General features: G+C 40.9%; 1 protein-coding gene across 1 annotated transcript; it reads left to right on the top strand.

The window, feature by feature from the left end:
- The first annotated feature begins 538 nt into the window (after nucleotides 1-538).
- Nucleotides 539-15,395, top strand: LOC115570234 (E3 ubiquitin-protein ligase MARCH6). Its single transcript, XM_030398679.1, has 25 exons — nucleotides 539-956; nucleotides 1,475-1,574; nucleotides 3,596-3,669; nucleotides 3,836-3,979; nucleotides 4,541-4,613; nucleotides 4,801-4,969; nucleotides 5,167-5,356; nucleotides 6,381-6,442; nucleotides 6,545-6,577; nucleotides 6,669-6,720; nucleotides 7,044-7,102; nucleotides 7,199-7,279; nucleotides 7,435-7,503; nucleotides 7,747-7,821; nucleotides 8,974-9,108; nucleotides 9,191-9,411; nucleotides 9,733-9,870; nucleotides 9,971-10,193; nucleotides 12,016-12,085; nucleotides 12,314-12,495; nucleotides 12,779-12,913; nucleotides 13,323-13,412; nucleotides 13,709-13,841; nucleotides 14,177-14,312; nucleotides 14,846-15,395. The coding sequence occupies exons 1-25, from the start codon at nucleotides 938-940 to the stop codon at nucleotides 14,931-14,933; spliced, it is 2,751 nt and encodes a 916-aa protein (XP_030254539.1). The 5' UTR covers nucleotides 539-937; the 3' UTR covers nucleotides 14,934-15,395.
- Nucleotides 15,396-15,486: the final 91 nt, after the last annotated feature.

The following is a 15,486-nucleotide window of genomic DNA, read 5'->3' as shown; positions in this document are numbered from 1 at the left end:
ATCCCTACCTGACGATTACGTAAAAATATATCTTGATACAGTAGCTTTTCTTGTGATTTCTGAAATATATAACCACCTCCTATGATATTCGAATTAACATATTTAAATTAAATAGCAGGGAACCTATTGGATTAATATTATCCATTCATCATTTCAGCAGAAACGGAACATAGAAGAGAAGAGAAGTGGCTCTACTTTTGGTGTAAATTATGTAAACCAAGTAAGAGATTACTCACAAGACTAACGGTGCTATTCTAATGTTATAAAAGTGGTTTGTTTCAATTTCATTCTGCAGATGTCGCTGTTTAATACGGACGGATATGTTTGATTTACAGTTTCTAAAATTACAGAATGAAAGCGACGAAATTAATAAAAATGTTTGCAACGTAGATACAGATGTGCATTTTAATAGTGCGTGTGTACTTTAGTATAAATATAGTAACATATATTCTTTTTAAATGAATGTAGCGTTCCACTAATCACGTGATGGTTGTCATGGAAGTTTACCTGCCGTAAAGCTTGAACCGCTACGGTAAAGTAAAATTGTTGTGACAGGGGCTAGTAGTGACGTTAGCTAGCGCATGCGTTAGCAAGCTCAGCTAGCCATTTGTCTCCTAGGGTTAAACTGTCACTTCAGCAACACAGAGAATGAAACGTTTTTCTAGCTTGTCGTTTTACACCGAAAATACACCGTAAAAAATAAAAGCTTTTGTCGAGTGGCGAATATAGACTGGGTGTGAGAGGACACAACGAAGCAAGCGCTGGCGTTCAGTCTGTTGGGAAACCATTTTATGATTGTCAATGCATCCGACACATAAGGATATACTCGTCTCGCTAGCTTAACTTAGCTAGCTAAGCGGTATTTTTCTGTGTCGTGGATGGGTTCGCTGTACAAGGTACTCCTGGAAGAAACGGTGACCGGTGCTTAGCGAACAACATGGACACTGCCGAAGAAGGTAAATAACCGAAAGGCGTAACTGGTTGCTCCCCGGCTGGGTTTCACTAGCGTTAGCTACGTCAGTGTATCACTGAGAACCGAGGCTTCTGCTAAACTGGCCTGCTAATGGTTAACTCAGCTAAATAGCATGGCCTGTCAATGAAATATGAGGTTTTTTCAGGTAGATGGGAAATGACTGATGTTGTAATGCTGCAGCCCAGCTCCGTGTTCGCGTACTTTATATCAGCAATGTGTTGGAGAGTGTAGAAAGGACTAGAAGTCCCTGGTGATGTCATCAGTCTCCTGATGTACGTATGTATAGATAAGAATAAGTTCACCGTGTCACTCAGGTAAATGTAGGCATCTTGCTTATCTGAGGATCTGTCATTTCCTGCTTGGTGCCTATGGATTAAATCCTCTGACCAAAAGGCACCTGTCTATTAACACAGCACTGCCACCAACTCTCTGTCTGCACATCTGTGTTTATTCAGCCTTGGATGATGGGTGTCATATATCAGTGTTTGTTTGTGTCTGCAGCGGATATTTGTCGTGTGTGCCGCTCTGAGGGGACCCCAGACAAACCCCTGTACCACCCTTGTGTCTGCACTGGCAGTATCAAATTTATCCACCAGGAATGGTAAGTTTGTTTGGCTCTTCAGCTGTCATTATTGTGTACTCCCGAGAGCCCCCCACCACCCAGACAACTTTCCCCCCATGTCAAATATTTAAAGATTACTCACCAAGGTGAATAATCGGACATCGGTGGACAGTATGTCAACTGTTTGCAAAAGTCGCTTCAACACTATGTGTAACAGTATCCTTCCTCCTACTCTTTCAGAAACAAATCTATCTGTTTGGGTTTTTTCCGGGATGCACCACAATGTATTGTTTCTAGAAGAACATAGCACATGTTGAACATATTTACAATTTTTCCTGCTCAGTTGTTCCTATTCTCACTCTATGCAGACAAGCACACTTTCTCCCAGGAACCCACCTAAGAGAATATTTGGTTTCTTTTTAATCTCATAGTCCAAAAAAAGGAACCCGGAGCGGTGTTTACATGCTTATATTATAATAGGATTAATACAATAACGGGATTTGCTATATTTCAGGGTGACTGCTAATGAATTGGATAACTCGGTGCTTAAGTTTGCCCTATTATTGTTCCTCCTGGATAGCAAATGTAATTGAAGAATCATGAAAGGATTAAGAACAGGTTCATCCCCCGTCACATCCTGGTTTGTAAAGCATCCCAGATTTCAGAGCTTAGGTGTGGTTGAAATTGCCTGGTGAAAACAATACCTAGCCCCTGCAGGTATTTTGGAGAAGGTGCTTTGTTCTCATCTGTACTGTGTGTGAGCGTCAGTGGTTACAAGAGGGTCAGGTGCATAGAAATCCCCAGGCAGTGGCAGAGGCCAGGTCTCGATGGTTCTGTGGAAATTGTTGAACCTCTGTCTGAATCCATATTAGTTCAGGGTCACCCCCTCAAAGTTTAGAATAACAGTCTTTTGTGTTTAGATAGTATAGTTGTGCTGAGTGTGTGCAGGCGGACCTAAGCTATGTTGATCTTCTGTCTTTGCGGTTACAATACAGACAAACCCCCAGGAGCACAAAGGTAGCAACAAACTTTATGTACTATAGGATGACATTTCAAGTGTTAAAGTGACATGTCTCACAGTTTGAGGTGTTTTCACTAATGACTCGCTTTGCAAATGTATGCCAGAATATTTGTCAGAATGTCTTGATGATTTTGAGTCGGTCAACTAGATGAAATGGCCAGTTTCCCACATAAATCCCAGCTGTTGTGGATTCATAATACCAATCACGGTACTGAATATATCACATTAACAAACCAAGATGGAGTAAATGTGTTATATCACACTCTTGCTTAGTTGTGGTACGTAAAACCTTGTGTGTTTTTTGTCAGTAAGGCATAGTGAGAACACTGATTGATGTAAGGTTCATTGCTACTGTGAAGGTCTCATGACAAAGGTTTGTAATGCTGTCATTTGTGTTGGAATCAGCCGGTGTAATGACTCCCTTACCTAACCCTGTTAGTAATCTTAGAATCTCGTCTATGTAACAACGAGCTGGGATGATGTTGTTATGCGTAACATACAAGCACAAATCAGCTCATGATATAGCTGATACACCCTGTTAGCTGTTGGACAGAGTGTTTTACTGTGACTGAAACATGATGACTACTCACGGCCAGTCTCTGTTGGGTCCAGAGGTCCTAGAGAGGTCATCACAACTGGTAGCCTTTTGGCATCCAGGAAAAAGTTTATGTTCGGTCAGCACTGTAGACCTTTGTCTCACAGAGTTAAAGATCCTAGACTGCGATTTTAAATATGTAACTCAGTGGTTGTTTTTGAGGAACAATATGAAGTATAATCTTGTCAATCCAAATTTGTTGCAAATGGAGACCATTTGGGAGATAGAACTGTCCACACATTAGTCCATTTTTGAATATTAGGGATTTAAAAAATTGAATTAATTGATCTATTCATTGATGTTAATATTGAGTTTTTCCAGTTTCTGTCCCTAAATTCCCATCTGCAAAATCATGTGATTAAAAACATAAAATCTCTCAACCAGCACATGTTTTAGGCTGTTAAATTGTGTACTACTGTTGACCCTCTAAATGTTGCTTTACAGTTTGGTCCAGTGGCTGAAGCACAGCAGGAAAGAGTACTGTGAATTATGCAAGCACAGATTTGCTTTCACACCAAGTAAGTACATGTGACATTTGTGGATCATCCACTTTTGATACATTATTACCAGCCTCAAGTTTCCTAAAAAAGCATTACAGTTGGGACCATATGGCTCTTTTTATTGTGAATTTTATCATACATGAAAGATAAATTTCCCTTCACTCTTTCCATCCGTCCCCTTCAGTCTACTCCCCAGACATGCCCTCACGTCTACCCATCCAGGATATTTGTGCAGGTCTACTGACCAGTGTGGGCACAGCCATCCGCTACTGGTTCCATTACACACTGGTGGCCTTCGCATGGCTCGGGGTGGTTCCTCTCACTGCATGTAAGTAGTAAACACACAGACTCAAATGCAGAGGTGAACTGGAAGTGTAAACATGGCTGCAGTGATCTCATTTGTCCTCCTTTCTTACATATCATATCAGTTGTTTCAAAGATTTATTATCCTAAACATGTCATTTACCTGTGTACTCTCTACATAAATGGATTTTTCTGATTTAGGCTGATGAGGAATGATGATGATAGGAAATGTGCATTATACTGTTAGTTGACCACTTAAGTATTTCTTAATATCTGCAGTTCAGTCCTTGTTTGGCTGAGGAGGTTTTTCACTTGTTGCACGTGTGAAGCACATGAAGTGTAAGCTTTACACATTAGCTAATGTTATGGTTTAACAGAAGGAATTACAACTTTAGCACCACTACATAACAAGCACTGCTGTGTGTGCTCCAAGATATGTAAATCCCCCTCAGTACTCAATGTAAGAAATGTAGGCTCGATCTATTTGAATCTCATTATGTAAGCTGTTACCATTCAGTATTTTATGTATGTATTGAAATGTATTCTGGAATTGCATAATTACACAAATGTATTTATCTGATCTCAGGTCGCATCTACAAGTGTCTGTTTACCGGCTCTGTGAGCTCACTTTTGACACTGCCACTGGACATGCTCTCTACGTGAGTGATGATTTTCTTCAACACTACAAACACTAGTATGGGAAATGCTGCGTAATTAACTGAAAGCTACTCTGTTTTGCTTGTGCATTGCCTTCTTTTTCTTCCCATAGATTTTGTTTAAAAGACAATTCCAGTGGTTTTGTATGCTTATATATAAATATATGTTTAAATGTTTGTGCTCATGCAGAGAGAACCTCCTTGCAGATTGTCTACAGGGCTGCTTCGTGGTCACCTGCACGCTGTGTGCATTTATCAGCCTGGTGTGGCTCAGAGAACAGATAGTACATGGTGGCGCTCCCCAGTGGTTAGAGCAGCACCAACCGCCACCGCCAAATGCAGCCGGACAAGCTAATGAGGTACTTTGCTTGACTATAGACCAAGGAGACCAATTTATTTCTTTTTACTTAACAAAAGGGGGGAAAAAAACAGATATCTACTCAACATTTTTCTAACCTGAGATACATTCTCAGACAGCCAATCTTAATTACACACATACACACAAAACTGTCATATCCTGGTATTAAAGCCATGCATCCTCTCCCCTTAACCTCAGGCACAAGCTGCAGGCCAGGGGGCAGCTGATGAGCCCCCTGCAGCCCAGCAAGCCCCTGCTGATCCACCAGCCCAGAACGAAGCAGAGCCTGAGCCCCCTGATGTCCCCCCAGACCAGGGTGATGACCCGGAGCTTGAAGAAGAAGAGGGAGCAGCAGCTGAAGATGCTGACCCCAACAACGGAGCACAAGGTTGGAATTTGATAAGGGAATTTTTTTCAGTTTAGTATCAATGTAAAATAACCCCAACATCACAGTTTTTCTGGCAAGTGTAGCTGTAGGAAGAGTTTTCAGATATATTTAACATGCATTAGCATAAACAAAAACAGTGATTGTCTTCAAGAATGGATAGCACACTGCCTGCCCGCCCATCACATTTCACATTATGTTCTGCATGGTCAGATTGTACAGAGATATGCTGGAATACCTTACCTTACAAAATAAAAGTGCTTATCATCACAAATCAAGGAGAAAGTGCAGTTCATGCAGGAATGAAATGGAGCAAAACATCATGAATATAGGGTTTCCAACATTTAATCTCCAACAAACAAGAGAGTAGTTGGAGCAACATGTTTTTGCAGCAGAGAACAACAGGCCTTTATGGAAATGCAGTTTAAAGACACTGAGAAACACTAGAACAATCATGTACCACTGGTGTTAGAGCAGACAAATAGTTTCCACAATGGTCTCATTTGTCAGTTTGCCAAAGCATTACGATTAATTTGAGAGTGATACAACGACATGTCAAAATTCTACCCGTAGCACTCATATCACCCTAATTTGTTTTGTTTTACCGTGGTTAATGGTCTGATCTTGCAGCAGGCTAGGGGAAAAGGACTGATAATGAATTGTGATTGCATTATACATTATTGTAGCTGTGGGGTGTCACTGCAGCAAAATGAATGCAGTGAAAAATCCTCACAGTAGGTTGCTCTGCAGTTCGGGGCTAACAGATTTGACCAGAACAGCATTACTAATTTAAATATAACCACCCTCTTAAATATTATTTTTCTCTGTTGTCGCTAAAGGCCAACTCTAAGAAAATTGATCAGACAATGCACAATTAACAGTGTTGTTCTGACAAGCAGAATATGGACTTCACTTTGACATGGTACAATATTAGATGGGATCATTCGTATGTGGCATTGTATAGACATCCGTCTGCTGTGAATGTATTGGTCTTCATTGTATTTCAAGTTCATAACTTTCTGTGTAGATGACATGAATTGGAATGCTTTGGAGTGGGACAGAGCGGCGGAGGAGCTCACCTGGGAAAGGGTAACTTAACATGACATTACTGACCTCCAAACAACCCCATTCGTAGTATACATTTAAGAAAACTCTTATGATACACTGAAACTCTTTCCATTTTTCTTTCAGATGCTCGGCCTTGATGGATCACTGGTATTTTTGGTATGTTTTTATGCCTGTCATGTTCTGTTTTTTCAAACTATGAATACTTTGTATGATGAGTTTGTAAGTCAATTGTGTCTTTGTGTTGTAGGAGCATGTTTTTTGGGTAGTGTCTCTCAACACGCTCTTCATCCTGGTCTTCGGTGAGTGGACTGATTGATTGAATTTATTTGATGGTTATGAGTACAAAATGATTTTGTACAGAAGAAGTTATCATGAAGAATGAAAACACAATAAGGTCTAGAAAGCGTATTTTGGTTGTGGTCCTCCAACATTCAATAAGTGACACGAAAAAGGAAGCAAAGCATAAAACTGAAATCTGTACAAGTGTTCGATACAATACGTACGACACTGATCCTTCATCCTACCGATATCTCAGAATCGTATCTACTCTCCTACATGTTTTTCCTTTCGAGTTTATAAGCCACAAAGTGATGGATGTCTTCTTTTTTTTCCCCTCATTCAGCATTTTGTCCCTACCACATCGGGCACTTCTCTGTCGTCGGTCTTGGCTTTGAAGAATATGTAAGATACTGCTTTCATTGTCTCAGCCTTATTATGCAATACTGCGTGTCTTAAACTAGATTAACTGCTTGACAACAACTTTGTATTTTTCTTTAGGTCCAAGCTTCCCACTTTGAGGGCTTAATCACAACTATAGTGGGCTACATACTGCTGGCCATGACGCTCATCCTCTGTCACGTATCCTTTTATCTAACACCATCATCAGTCCCTGCACTCTACTGAAATGTGAAAAACGTGCAGTCTCGCAATAGGGCAGATGTGTGAAATGTGTTCTGATAGGTCTGTGCAGGTGTAAATGTGTAAGCAGTGTTGATCCTTAATCGCTGTCTCAGGGACTGGCTGCTTTAGTCAGGTTCCAGCGCTCCAGACGTCTCCTGGGAGTCTGCTACATTGTTGTCAAGGTAGTCTGTTTTGTGTAACTCATGTAGGCACCGTCTTTGGTGGAAACAGAAATATTCACTTACTGACATTTACTACATGGGTATGACTTAAGCGGTGGGGCTTTTTTTTTTGCAATGATACACAGAAGATGATGCATAGCAATGATTTTATGCACATGACACCTTTTATTGAGATGAGAAGTTTTTACTGTATTTATATATGGGGGTGAAGTGTTACCAAGACATATGTCTGCTCTATTACAGGTCTCTCTGCTGGTTGTGGTGGAGATCGGTGTTTTCCCACTCATTTGCGGTTGGTGGCTCGACATCTGCTCTTTAGTAAGATTCACAGTTTTACTCTGTAAAATGATCTAATTCTCTGCATATTTTGATAAACTGGAGAAATGTCAGTTGGCATCATGGTAATAGGAGGGTTAATTTTATGTCATATCCTTGGCTGATGTTACAGATACAGCACCATACGTGTGAGTGACACATCATTTTCTGAAATAGTATCCATGTTTCTACCAGCCTCAAAGGATTGCTCTCGTGACAGTGACAGCTAGTCTTCATTTGACATTTCAGTATGTGCTGTTTGACACAATCTGTTAAAATGATAGTGGTGTTCTCTCCAGCCGGTAGAGGCATCTTGTCAAACAGACATTGAAGTGGCTGTTCGACTCAGACATAGAAGCAGATTCTGTTGATCACACAGTTCAGGCATTTATTATTAGCACAGGAACCCAGAAAACAAACTGGCTCGGACGTTTGGAGAGTGTCGCATATGCCTCTAGGTTGTGGCTCTCACTCTCCATATCTGCAAGTCAGTGTGTGTCAGCAAGTTTTCACTATTTGAAGCTAACTGACACGGTGACGGTGAAACCAAGTGCTTCCACACCTCAAGTGGCCATCTAAGCTTGTGCCCCATGCTACCTATTGTAAGCCAGTGGCTATGTTCGTGGAAAGCCCATCCTGAGCCAATTATCCTGCCTCAGAACAGGTGGAGCAGCTTGCACTGCAGAAGGGAACTATGTGCCTCCTGCTGTGGAGCTGTCCACCTGTGAAAGGAATATAATTGGTCTGAAAATGGACAGTGTGGAATAAGCTATCTTTATCATTTCAGCCTGTCTAACAGATTACATTTAGCTTGTGATTACAAAGGTAGTTTGGTCTCTGCTGAGTTCCTGTTTTTAGAAGCTCTTATAAATATTTCAAATATAGGACCTGAAGGAAAGCATTCATTCTGTTTAAAGCTAAAGAAAAATGGAAAGAACAGCACAAAATGAGACTTAACTTCAAAAAGGCAGTGGGGGATTCCTTAATTTAACTTGTCTAATTTTAATCTGCTAATTTTATGTCATGTGTAAATGTTATTCATTGCACATTTTATCATCGAGCCAACTGTGCATTCGTCATCTTAGAACCAACGCTGAATATTAATCAGTCGAAATGCTTTCTTTTATATAACGCTTTACTTTCTTCATCCTGCAGGAGATGTTTGATGCGTCCCTGAAAGACAGAGAGTTGAGTTTTAAATCAGCCCCTGGGACCACCATGTTCCTGCACTGGCTTGTGGGAATGGTCTACGTCTTCTACTTTGCTTCTTTTATCCTCCTACTCAGAGAAGTAAGAACCTGACAACAAGCATTTTTACATCACTTATGATAAAAAAATCTTTGGCTAATTTATGTCAATGTTTGTCCATCAGGTGCTGAGGCCGGGAGTGCTGTGGTTTCTGAGAAACCTCAATGACCCAGATTTTAACCCAGTGCAGGAGATGATTCACCTGCCCATCTACAGACACCTGCGGCGGTTTATCCTGTCTGTGGTGGTGTTCGGCTCGATCGTGTTGCTCATGCTGTGGCTTCCCATCAGGCTGATCAAACTACTGCTGCCCACCTTCCTCCCATACAACGTCATGCTTTACAGGTAAGTAGCAGACATAACACAAATAAAGGGCACTTAGTACTAGACTGTGAGAAAGCAGCGGCTGTCTTTGTGAAAGGTTGTGTGAGACCACTTCCTTTTTCAAGCCAGAACGTCAATGCCTTTTGTCAAAGCAGATCTTGAACAAAAGAGGAAATATTGATCATATTACCAACATGACAGACTGATAAAAACAAGAGGAACAAGAGAAAGCAGATACTCAGAAGTCTTAAGCACTGTGGCTCTGTGTAACCGTCAGCTCCATGCCCTGGCACACATGGTTGAAGTGACATTTTCTGAACCTGTCCACCTTTTTCCCCTCAGTGATGCTCCGGTCAGCGAGCTGTCTCTGGAGCTGTTATTACTTCAGGTTGTGCTGCCGGCTCTATTGGAGCAGGGACACACTCGCCAGTGGCTCAAAGGCCTGGTCAGGGCCTGGACAGTCAGTGCTGGATATTTATTGTAAGTCAGTCATTTAGAATTGACCACACCAATTTCATTCTAAGCTCTTAATGATTCTCAGATTTGCTCTCTATAACTAAACACATCTTTAACTCCACAGGGACCTCCACTCCTACCTCCTCGGGGAGCAGGAGGACAATGATGCCAACCAGCCTGTGAACAACAACAACAATAATAATCCTCCTCCTGGTCACCATAACAACAATAACAACCCTGCACCAGCTGTTGGTGAAGGGCTGCATGCAGCCCATCAGGCCATCCTGCAGCAAGGGGGACCAGTGGGATTCCAGCCTTATCATAGACCCCTTCGCTTCCCGTTCAGGGTGAGACACTCCAAAGATTTAGTGCAGTGTCTGGAAAATTGTATGTTGTTTGTCTGCTTTTTTTCTTATTATAATTTAATTTCTTCACCTCTCTGATTTGTTGTTATATAAATTTTGTGTGGAAAATTTTTAGCATGACACTACGCACATTTCTCACCTAAATGATACATGGAAAAGAGAGCTTAAAATAGAGGTTGAAGATGATGATTGGGACGAAGTCAGGAATTGGTGCAAAAACCTTGTGTGTTTGTAAAGGCCCCCACACACAGCCCAGACTCAAACCAACGGCCAACTGCCTTTATCCGACCACGCCGTTGCCTCTTGTATGACCCGTGCATGCATGCATGTACGTTCTGCGCAATGATGCAATGAGTCTCCTTAAAATTCCGCCCCTCCCACACATTGCGCTGATTTGCTAGCACGCTGCCAATCAGAATGGTCATACAGCTAGCACACAACCAATCAGAGTATCCAATGGCTCAGATGGCCAACAGCCAACATTCTAAGACTTTGCAAGTTGAATCAGGGCAGACGTTGTCCACGCAGTTCCAAAAGCTTTCAACTCAGCTGAACACACCAAACAGATTTGTTCCCGAACTCGTCCGAGTCTCCCTAAATGCTTCAGATGGCCAACGGTTGGCCCGATGTGTTTCAGGCTTAACGGAGAGAAAGCAATTAAACTCAAATTTTACACATATCCCCTTCCCAATGCCATAAATTTAATCTTGATTTCTTTCCACTATGTCCCAAGTGCAAAATAGAAACAGGCAGTCTCACTCACTGCCTGTGGTCTTGCAGGAAAATACAGCAATTCTGGTATGTAATAGGACAGGAAATTGATAAGATCTTATCTATTACTACAGAGTGTGTCCCACTGTGAATTCTACTTGGGATATCAGATGCCTCTATTAATGATGAATATAAAGTGAAAATGCTCACATTTTGTACAAGAAAATGCAACTGACAAAGTTCAATCTAAAACATACTGGCATAAGATCATACTTGAATATATGTAATTGGACTATTTGACATGCATTTTACATGACAGAGGCAAAATATTACACAATATATAGGAGCCCTTTATGTCATAAATTGGTTTAGATATCTCTGCTTTTTTCCAAGAGGGTTTATGTAGTGTAGATTTGAATCCTGCCTAATAGCTATGTGTTACTGTTCCTTGTAGGTTTTGAAAATCCTCAGTCTCCTGCCAACGTGTTTGAATGTGTGTCTTCGAAGCCGATGTGTTCTGTTCCGCTTGGTTTTGTCCTATTTTTGTTTTTATTGCTTTTGTTCTGCAGATCGATTGCATTGATGCAATCAATGTCTTGTTAAAACAAAATAAATTAATATATATATATATATATATATATATATATATATATATATATATATATATATATATATATATATATATGATATATGTATGTATAGATATATATATATATATATCTGTATGTATTGTATGTATGTATATATCCTATCTATTGTATCTAGTATGTATCTATATATCATATATTCTTATATATCTATATCTTATCTATATTTTCTTATATCTCTCTATATATATCTATATCTCTCTCTCTTATCTCTCTCTTTCAAGTCTCTATATATTATCTTATCTCCCTTTATATATATCTATTCTCTGTGTGTATATCTTCATCTATCTATCTCTTCTCTCTCCATCTTATCTCTATCTATCTATCTCTCTATCTATTTTATATCTATATCTATTATATCCCCCCACACACACACAATTCTACAGTGTGCAGGGAAGGAAATCATACATCCAGGTTTATTCTAAAAGTTTTTGTCTCTTTTTCCGATCGTGTTGCTTATAGCTTTCATGTGCATCACGCTGCTGGTGGCCAGTTTGGTATGCCTAACCCTACCAGGTGAGAAAAGCACAACCAGCAATTTTCTGCTTTTTAGACCCACACCCAAACCATAATTAAAGGGTAAATCTATATATATATGTGCACATCTCTGCTGTGTAAACACTCCTTTTTTAAGTTCTAGCTCACATAGTACTTCACTTCCAGGCTTCCAGGCCTGAGGATCACTGTAAAGTTCGAAAAAGGATGAAGAGGGGTGATGTTTGCTTTGTCACATGTGTGTTTCAGTGTTCACTGGGCGCTGGCTGATGTCCTTCTGGACAGGAAGCTCCAAAATCCACGAGCTGTACACAGCGGCCTGCGGCCTGTATGTCTGCTGGCTGTCTATCCGAGGAGTCACTGTGCTGCTGGCCTGGATGCCCCAGGGACGCACCGTCATCATGCACAAAGTCCAGGAGTGGACGCTCATGGTGGGTTCCTTTGAGCAGCTTTTATTGTTGCCAAAAATCGGGCAGCAGAGTGGTGCAGTGATGAGATGTTCTTTATCCAGCCATTAGATTGTCTACAGCTGGACCTGGATGCAATATTTTGTTAAATGGTTGGCTGCTTGTTACGAACTCATTAGACGGTATTTAAATTTAGAAGCAGCTGTCTTGTAGTAATATTCCAACTACACCATCAAGGAAGACATTTGGTACAATCAAAGGGGAATAAAACTTAAACTACCATGCATGTACTGCTTTGTTTGTGCAGATACTGAAGACCCTGGTTGTAGCTCTGCTGGTCGCTGGAGTCATCCCGCTGCTACTGGGCCTGCTGTTTGAACTGGTCATTGTGGCTCCACTCAGGGTACCCCTGGACCAAACACCCCTCTTTTACCCTTGGCAGGTATGACTTTGTCTGTATGCTATGATTATGTTCTTTATGCTCCTCCTTTTCCAGACCGCCTTTTAGTGGTTCAATCCTGTGTAGGTATTGTGTTGTATTTTCATTTTTTTTTGTTTCTATTATAAAGTATTTTTTTGGCCTTTCGGCTTTATTGATAGAACAGCTGAAGACTTAGACAGGAAACAGGATGAGAGAGAGGGGGAGTGACACGCAGCAAAGGGACCCGGGCCGGGAGTCTAACCCGGGTCCGCTGCAGCGAGGACAAAGCCTCTGTACATGGGACGTCCACTCTACCCACTGAGCTAAACGGCGCCCCGTATTGTGTTGTATTTTGTCCTTAACCCTAAATAATAATTTCCTCTTCTAGTATCCATGTTCATCCATTGATCTCTCTGTTATCTTTCTACAGGACTGGGCTCTTGGAGTGCTCCATGCCAAAATCATCGCAGCCATCACTCTCATGGGCCCTCAGTGGTGGCTGAAGACTGTTATTGAGCAGGTGGGATTTATATAGATATTGGACATTACCTTATACATTTAGCGAAACATGTTATGATCTTAGGATGCTGTTTATTCTCTTTTTGACCAACAAGTATCCACTATAACAAAGAAAGAGATAGATATCGCTGTTTAGATGTAGTATAGTTTGTATGCCGTATATGAAAAGGGCAGTTGAGTGATAAGTCTGTATAGCAGTAGGAGGAATTGGAGTAAGCCTTGAGAAGTACAGTGGAAACCAACCACACTTGTAGTTGCTGGTGTGTACAGTCTAAAACCAATAAACTTTCTCTTCAGGTTTATGCAAACGGAATTCGCAACATCGATCTCCAGTTCATCATCCGTAAACTGGCAGCTCCAGTCATCTCGGTGCTTTTGCTGTCCTTGTGTGTGCCGTATGTGATCGCTGCTGGGGTGGTGCCCGCTGTAGGTGAGTGTCAGAGAAACAGGTGTGTCAGTAAAAGTGTCGGTCCGAGGGAAACACCTGAGCTACACACTAATACAAATACCAGTAAACACCCTTTTCTGTGCTGGCTAATGCATACAATACTGGTTGCACAAGAACGAATGAAGCAGTGGCCCCGTTTATTTTAAGTTTCCATTGAAGTAATCCTGTGAATGGGCTATGAATTAACATCAAATTAGCATTTTTTTTACCAGATATTTAGTTCCTTCTCATCTCAGATGGCTGATGCAGTGACTACAGTGTAAGCCAAGGAGATGTACATTGAAGCAATTTGTAGCTTAAGTGCATTACTTTTGCAGGAGTCACCCCTGAGATGGAGATTCTAATGCAGAGGAGGATCTACCCCTTCCTTCTAATGGTGGTCTCGCTCATCGGCATCCTGTCCTTCCAGATCCGACAGTTCAAACGCCTTTATGAACACATCAAGAACGACAAGTAAGGATCTTTTAAGTGTAGAACCATGTGTGGAAACAGCAGACACCATCAAACATCACTTACATAACTGAATAAACAAGCTGTTTTCAGAGGAAAATAAGGTTCCTAGAACACTGTTTGAAGCTAGAAATGTGGCAGGGTCCGCCACATATAAACAAAGTAAAACTGTGGAAATGTGTTGTCCTTAAACGTCAGTTTGTTTATTCTGTTTATTCAGTCATGAAAACAAAGAGAGTTTGTTTATTTCTTTTTCTTCTTTTTCTAAAAATCAATCAATGAAGATCTTGCTCTTGTGAATAAAATGTCTTTTCCAAATCTACATAGTGCAACTTTTAAAAACATCTGGTGCAACGTGGCTCTCTGCTTACTGGACTTGTGGTTCAAACAGGTTTTCAAAATGCTATTTCTTGTCACGGCGTTTGATTAAAGATGACAAAATTACAGTCTTAAAGCGTAGGAAAATGTGCTTTTAGTCTGAAAGTCTCAAAATAAGAATCCCAGTATAAATATTGTTATTATCGCTCTCTTTACAGGTACCTGGTTGGACAGAGGCTGGTCAACTACGAACGGAAAGCTGGAAGAGCAAGCTCAGTCCCGCCCTCCAACCCCGTCGCAGAGTAGATTTTTGTGTCACACGTTGCCACATTTTTGCACCTGTTACCCTGCGTACAACCTCTCTCTACCCTTATGGTTTTCAACTCAGCTCTCTGACGGCGATCCTTTCGAACCTCCGACTGATCTTGGTGGATTTGATGGATGTTACTGAATTCCCTATCACGCCCGTCAAGGCGGCACAAGAGGGAAATGTATTATAATCACGGGACAGCTGAGTAAATCCCCTCTGAGAAACAGAGTAGGCAGGAGGTTGAGGGGTTAGAGGTTTGATTTGAAGCTCAACATCTGTATTGTCGTTCATGCCTTGCTTTGTAAAGTGCTGCCTGATAATTGTACATGTGTAAATACTTTGAACGCAGACTTTGTCTTAAAAAAAAAAAAAAAAAAAAGACGGATATGGATTAATGCAATGACCATTGTACATCTTAAAAGTGTATGTATAATTTATTAAATCAAACTGACAATTTATCTTTATTTTGTTTTTTGTTTTATGATCTGAGCCACACCATGCAGCAGATTGTTTTTCAAAATCTACTTTGGATCAGAGCTGTTGCTGTCA

The sequence above is a fragment of the Sparus aurata genome, chromosome 19, assembly GCF_900880675.1.
Source record: "Sparus aurata chromosome 19, fSpaAur1.1, whole genome shotgun sequence".
NCBI classification, from domain to species: Eukaryota; Metazoa; Chordata; class Actinopteri; order Spariformes; family Sparidae; genus Sparus; species Sparus aurata.
Note: the sequence above shows the minus strand (reverse complement) of the source record. Positions and strands in the feature narration are given on the sequence as shown.

Excerpts from the sequence above, each read along its gene's own strand:
- LOC115570234 (XM_030398679.1), top strand. Across the intron at positions 5,357-6,380 it reads CCCCAACAACGGAGCACAAG|ATGACATGAATTGGAATGCT; the intron begins GTTGGAATTTGA and ends CTTTCTGTGTAG. Across the intron at positions 9,109-9,190 it reads TTATCCTCCTACTCAGAGAA|GTGCTGAGGCCGGGAGTGCT; the intron begins GTAAGAACCTGA and ends TTTGTCCATCAG.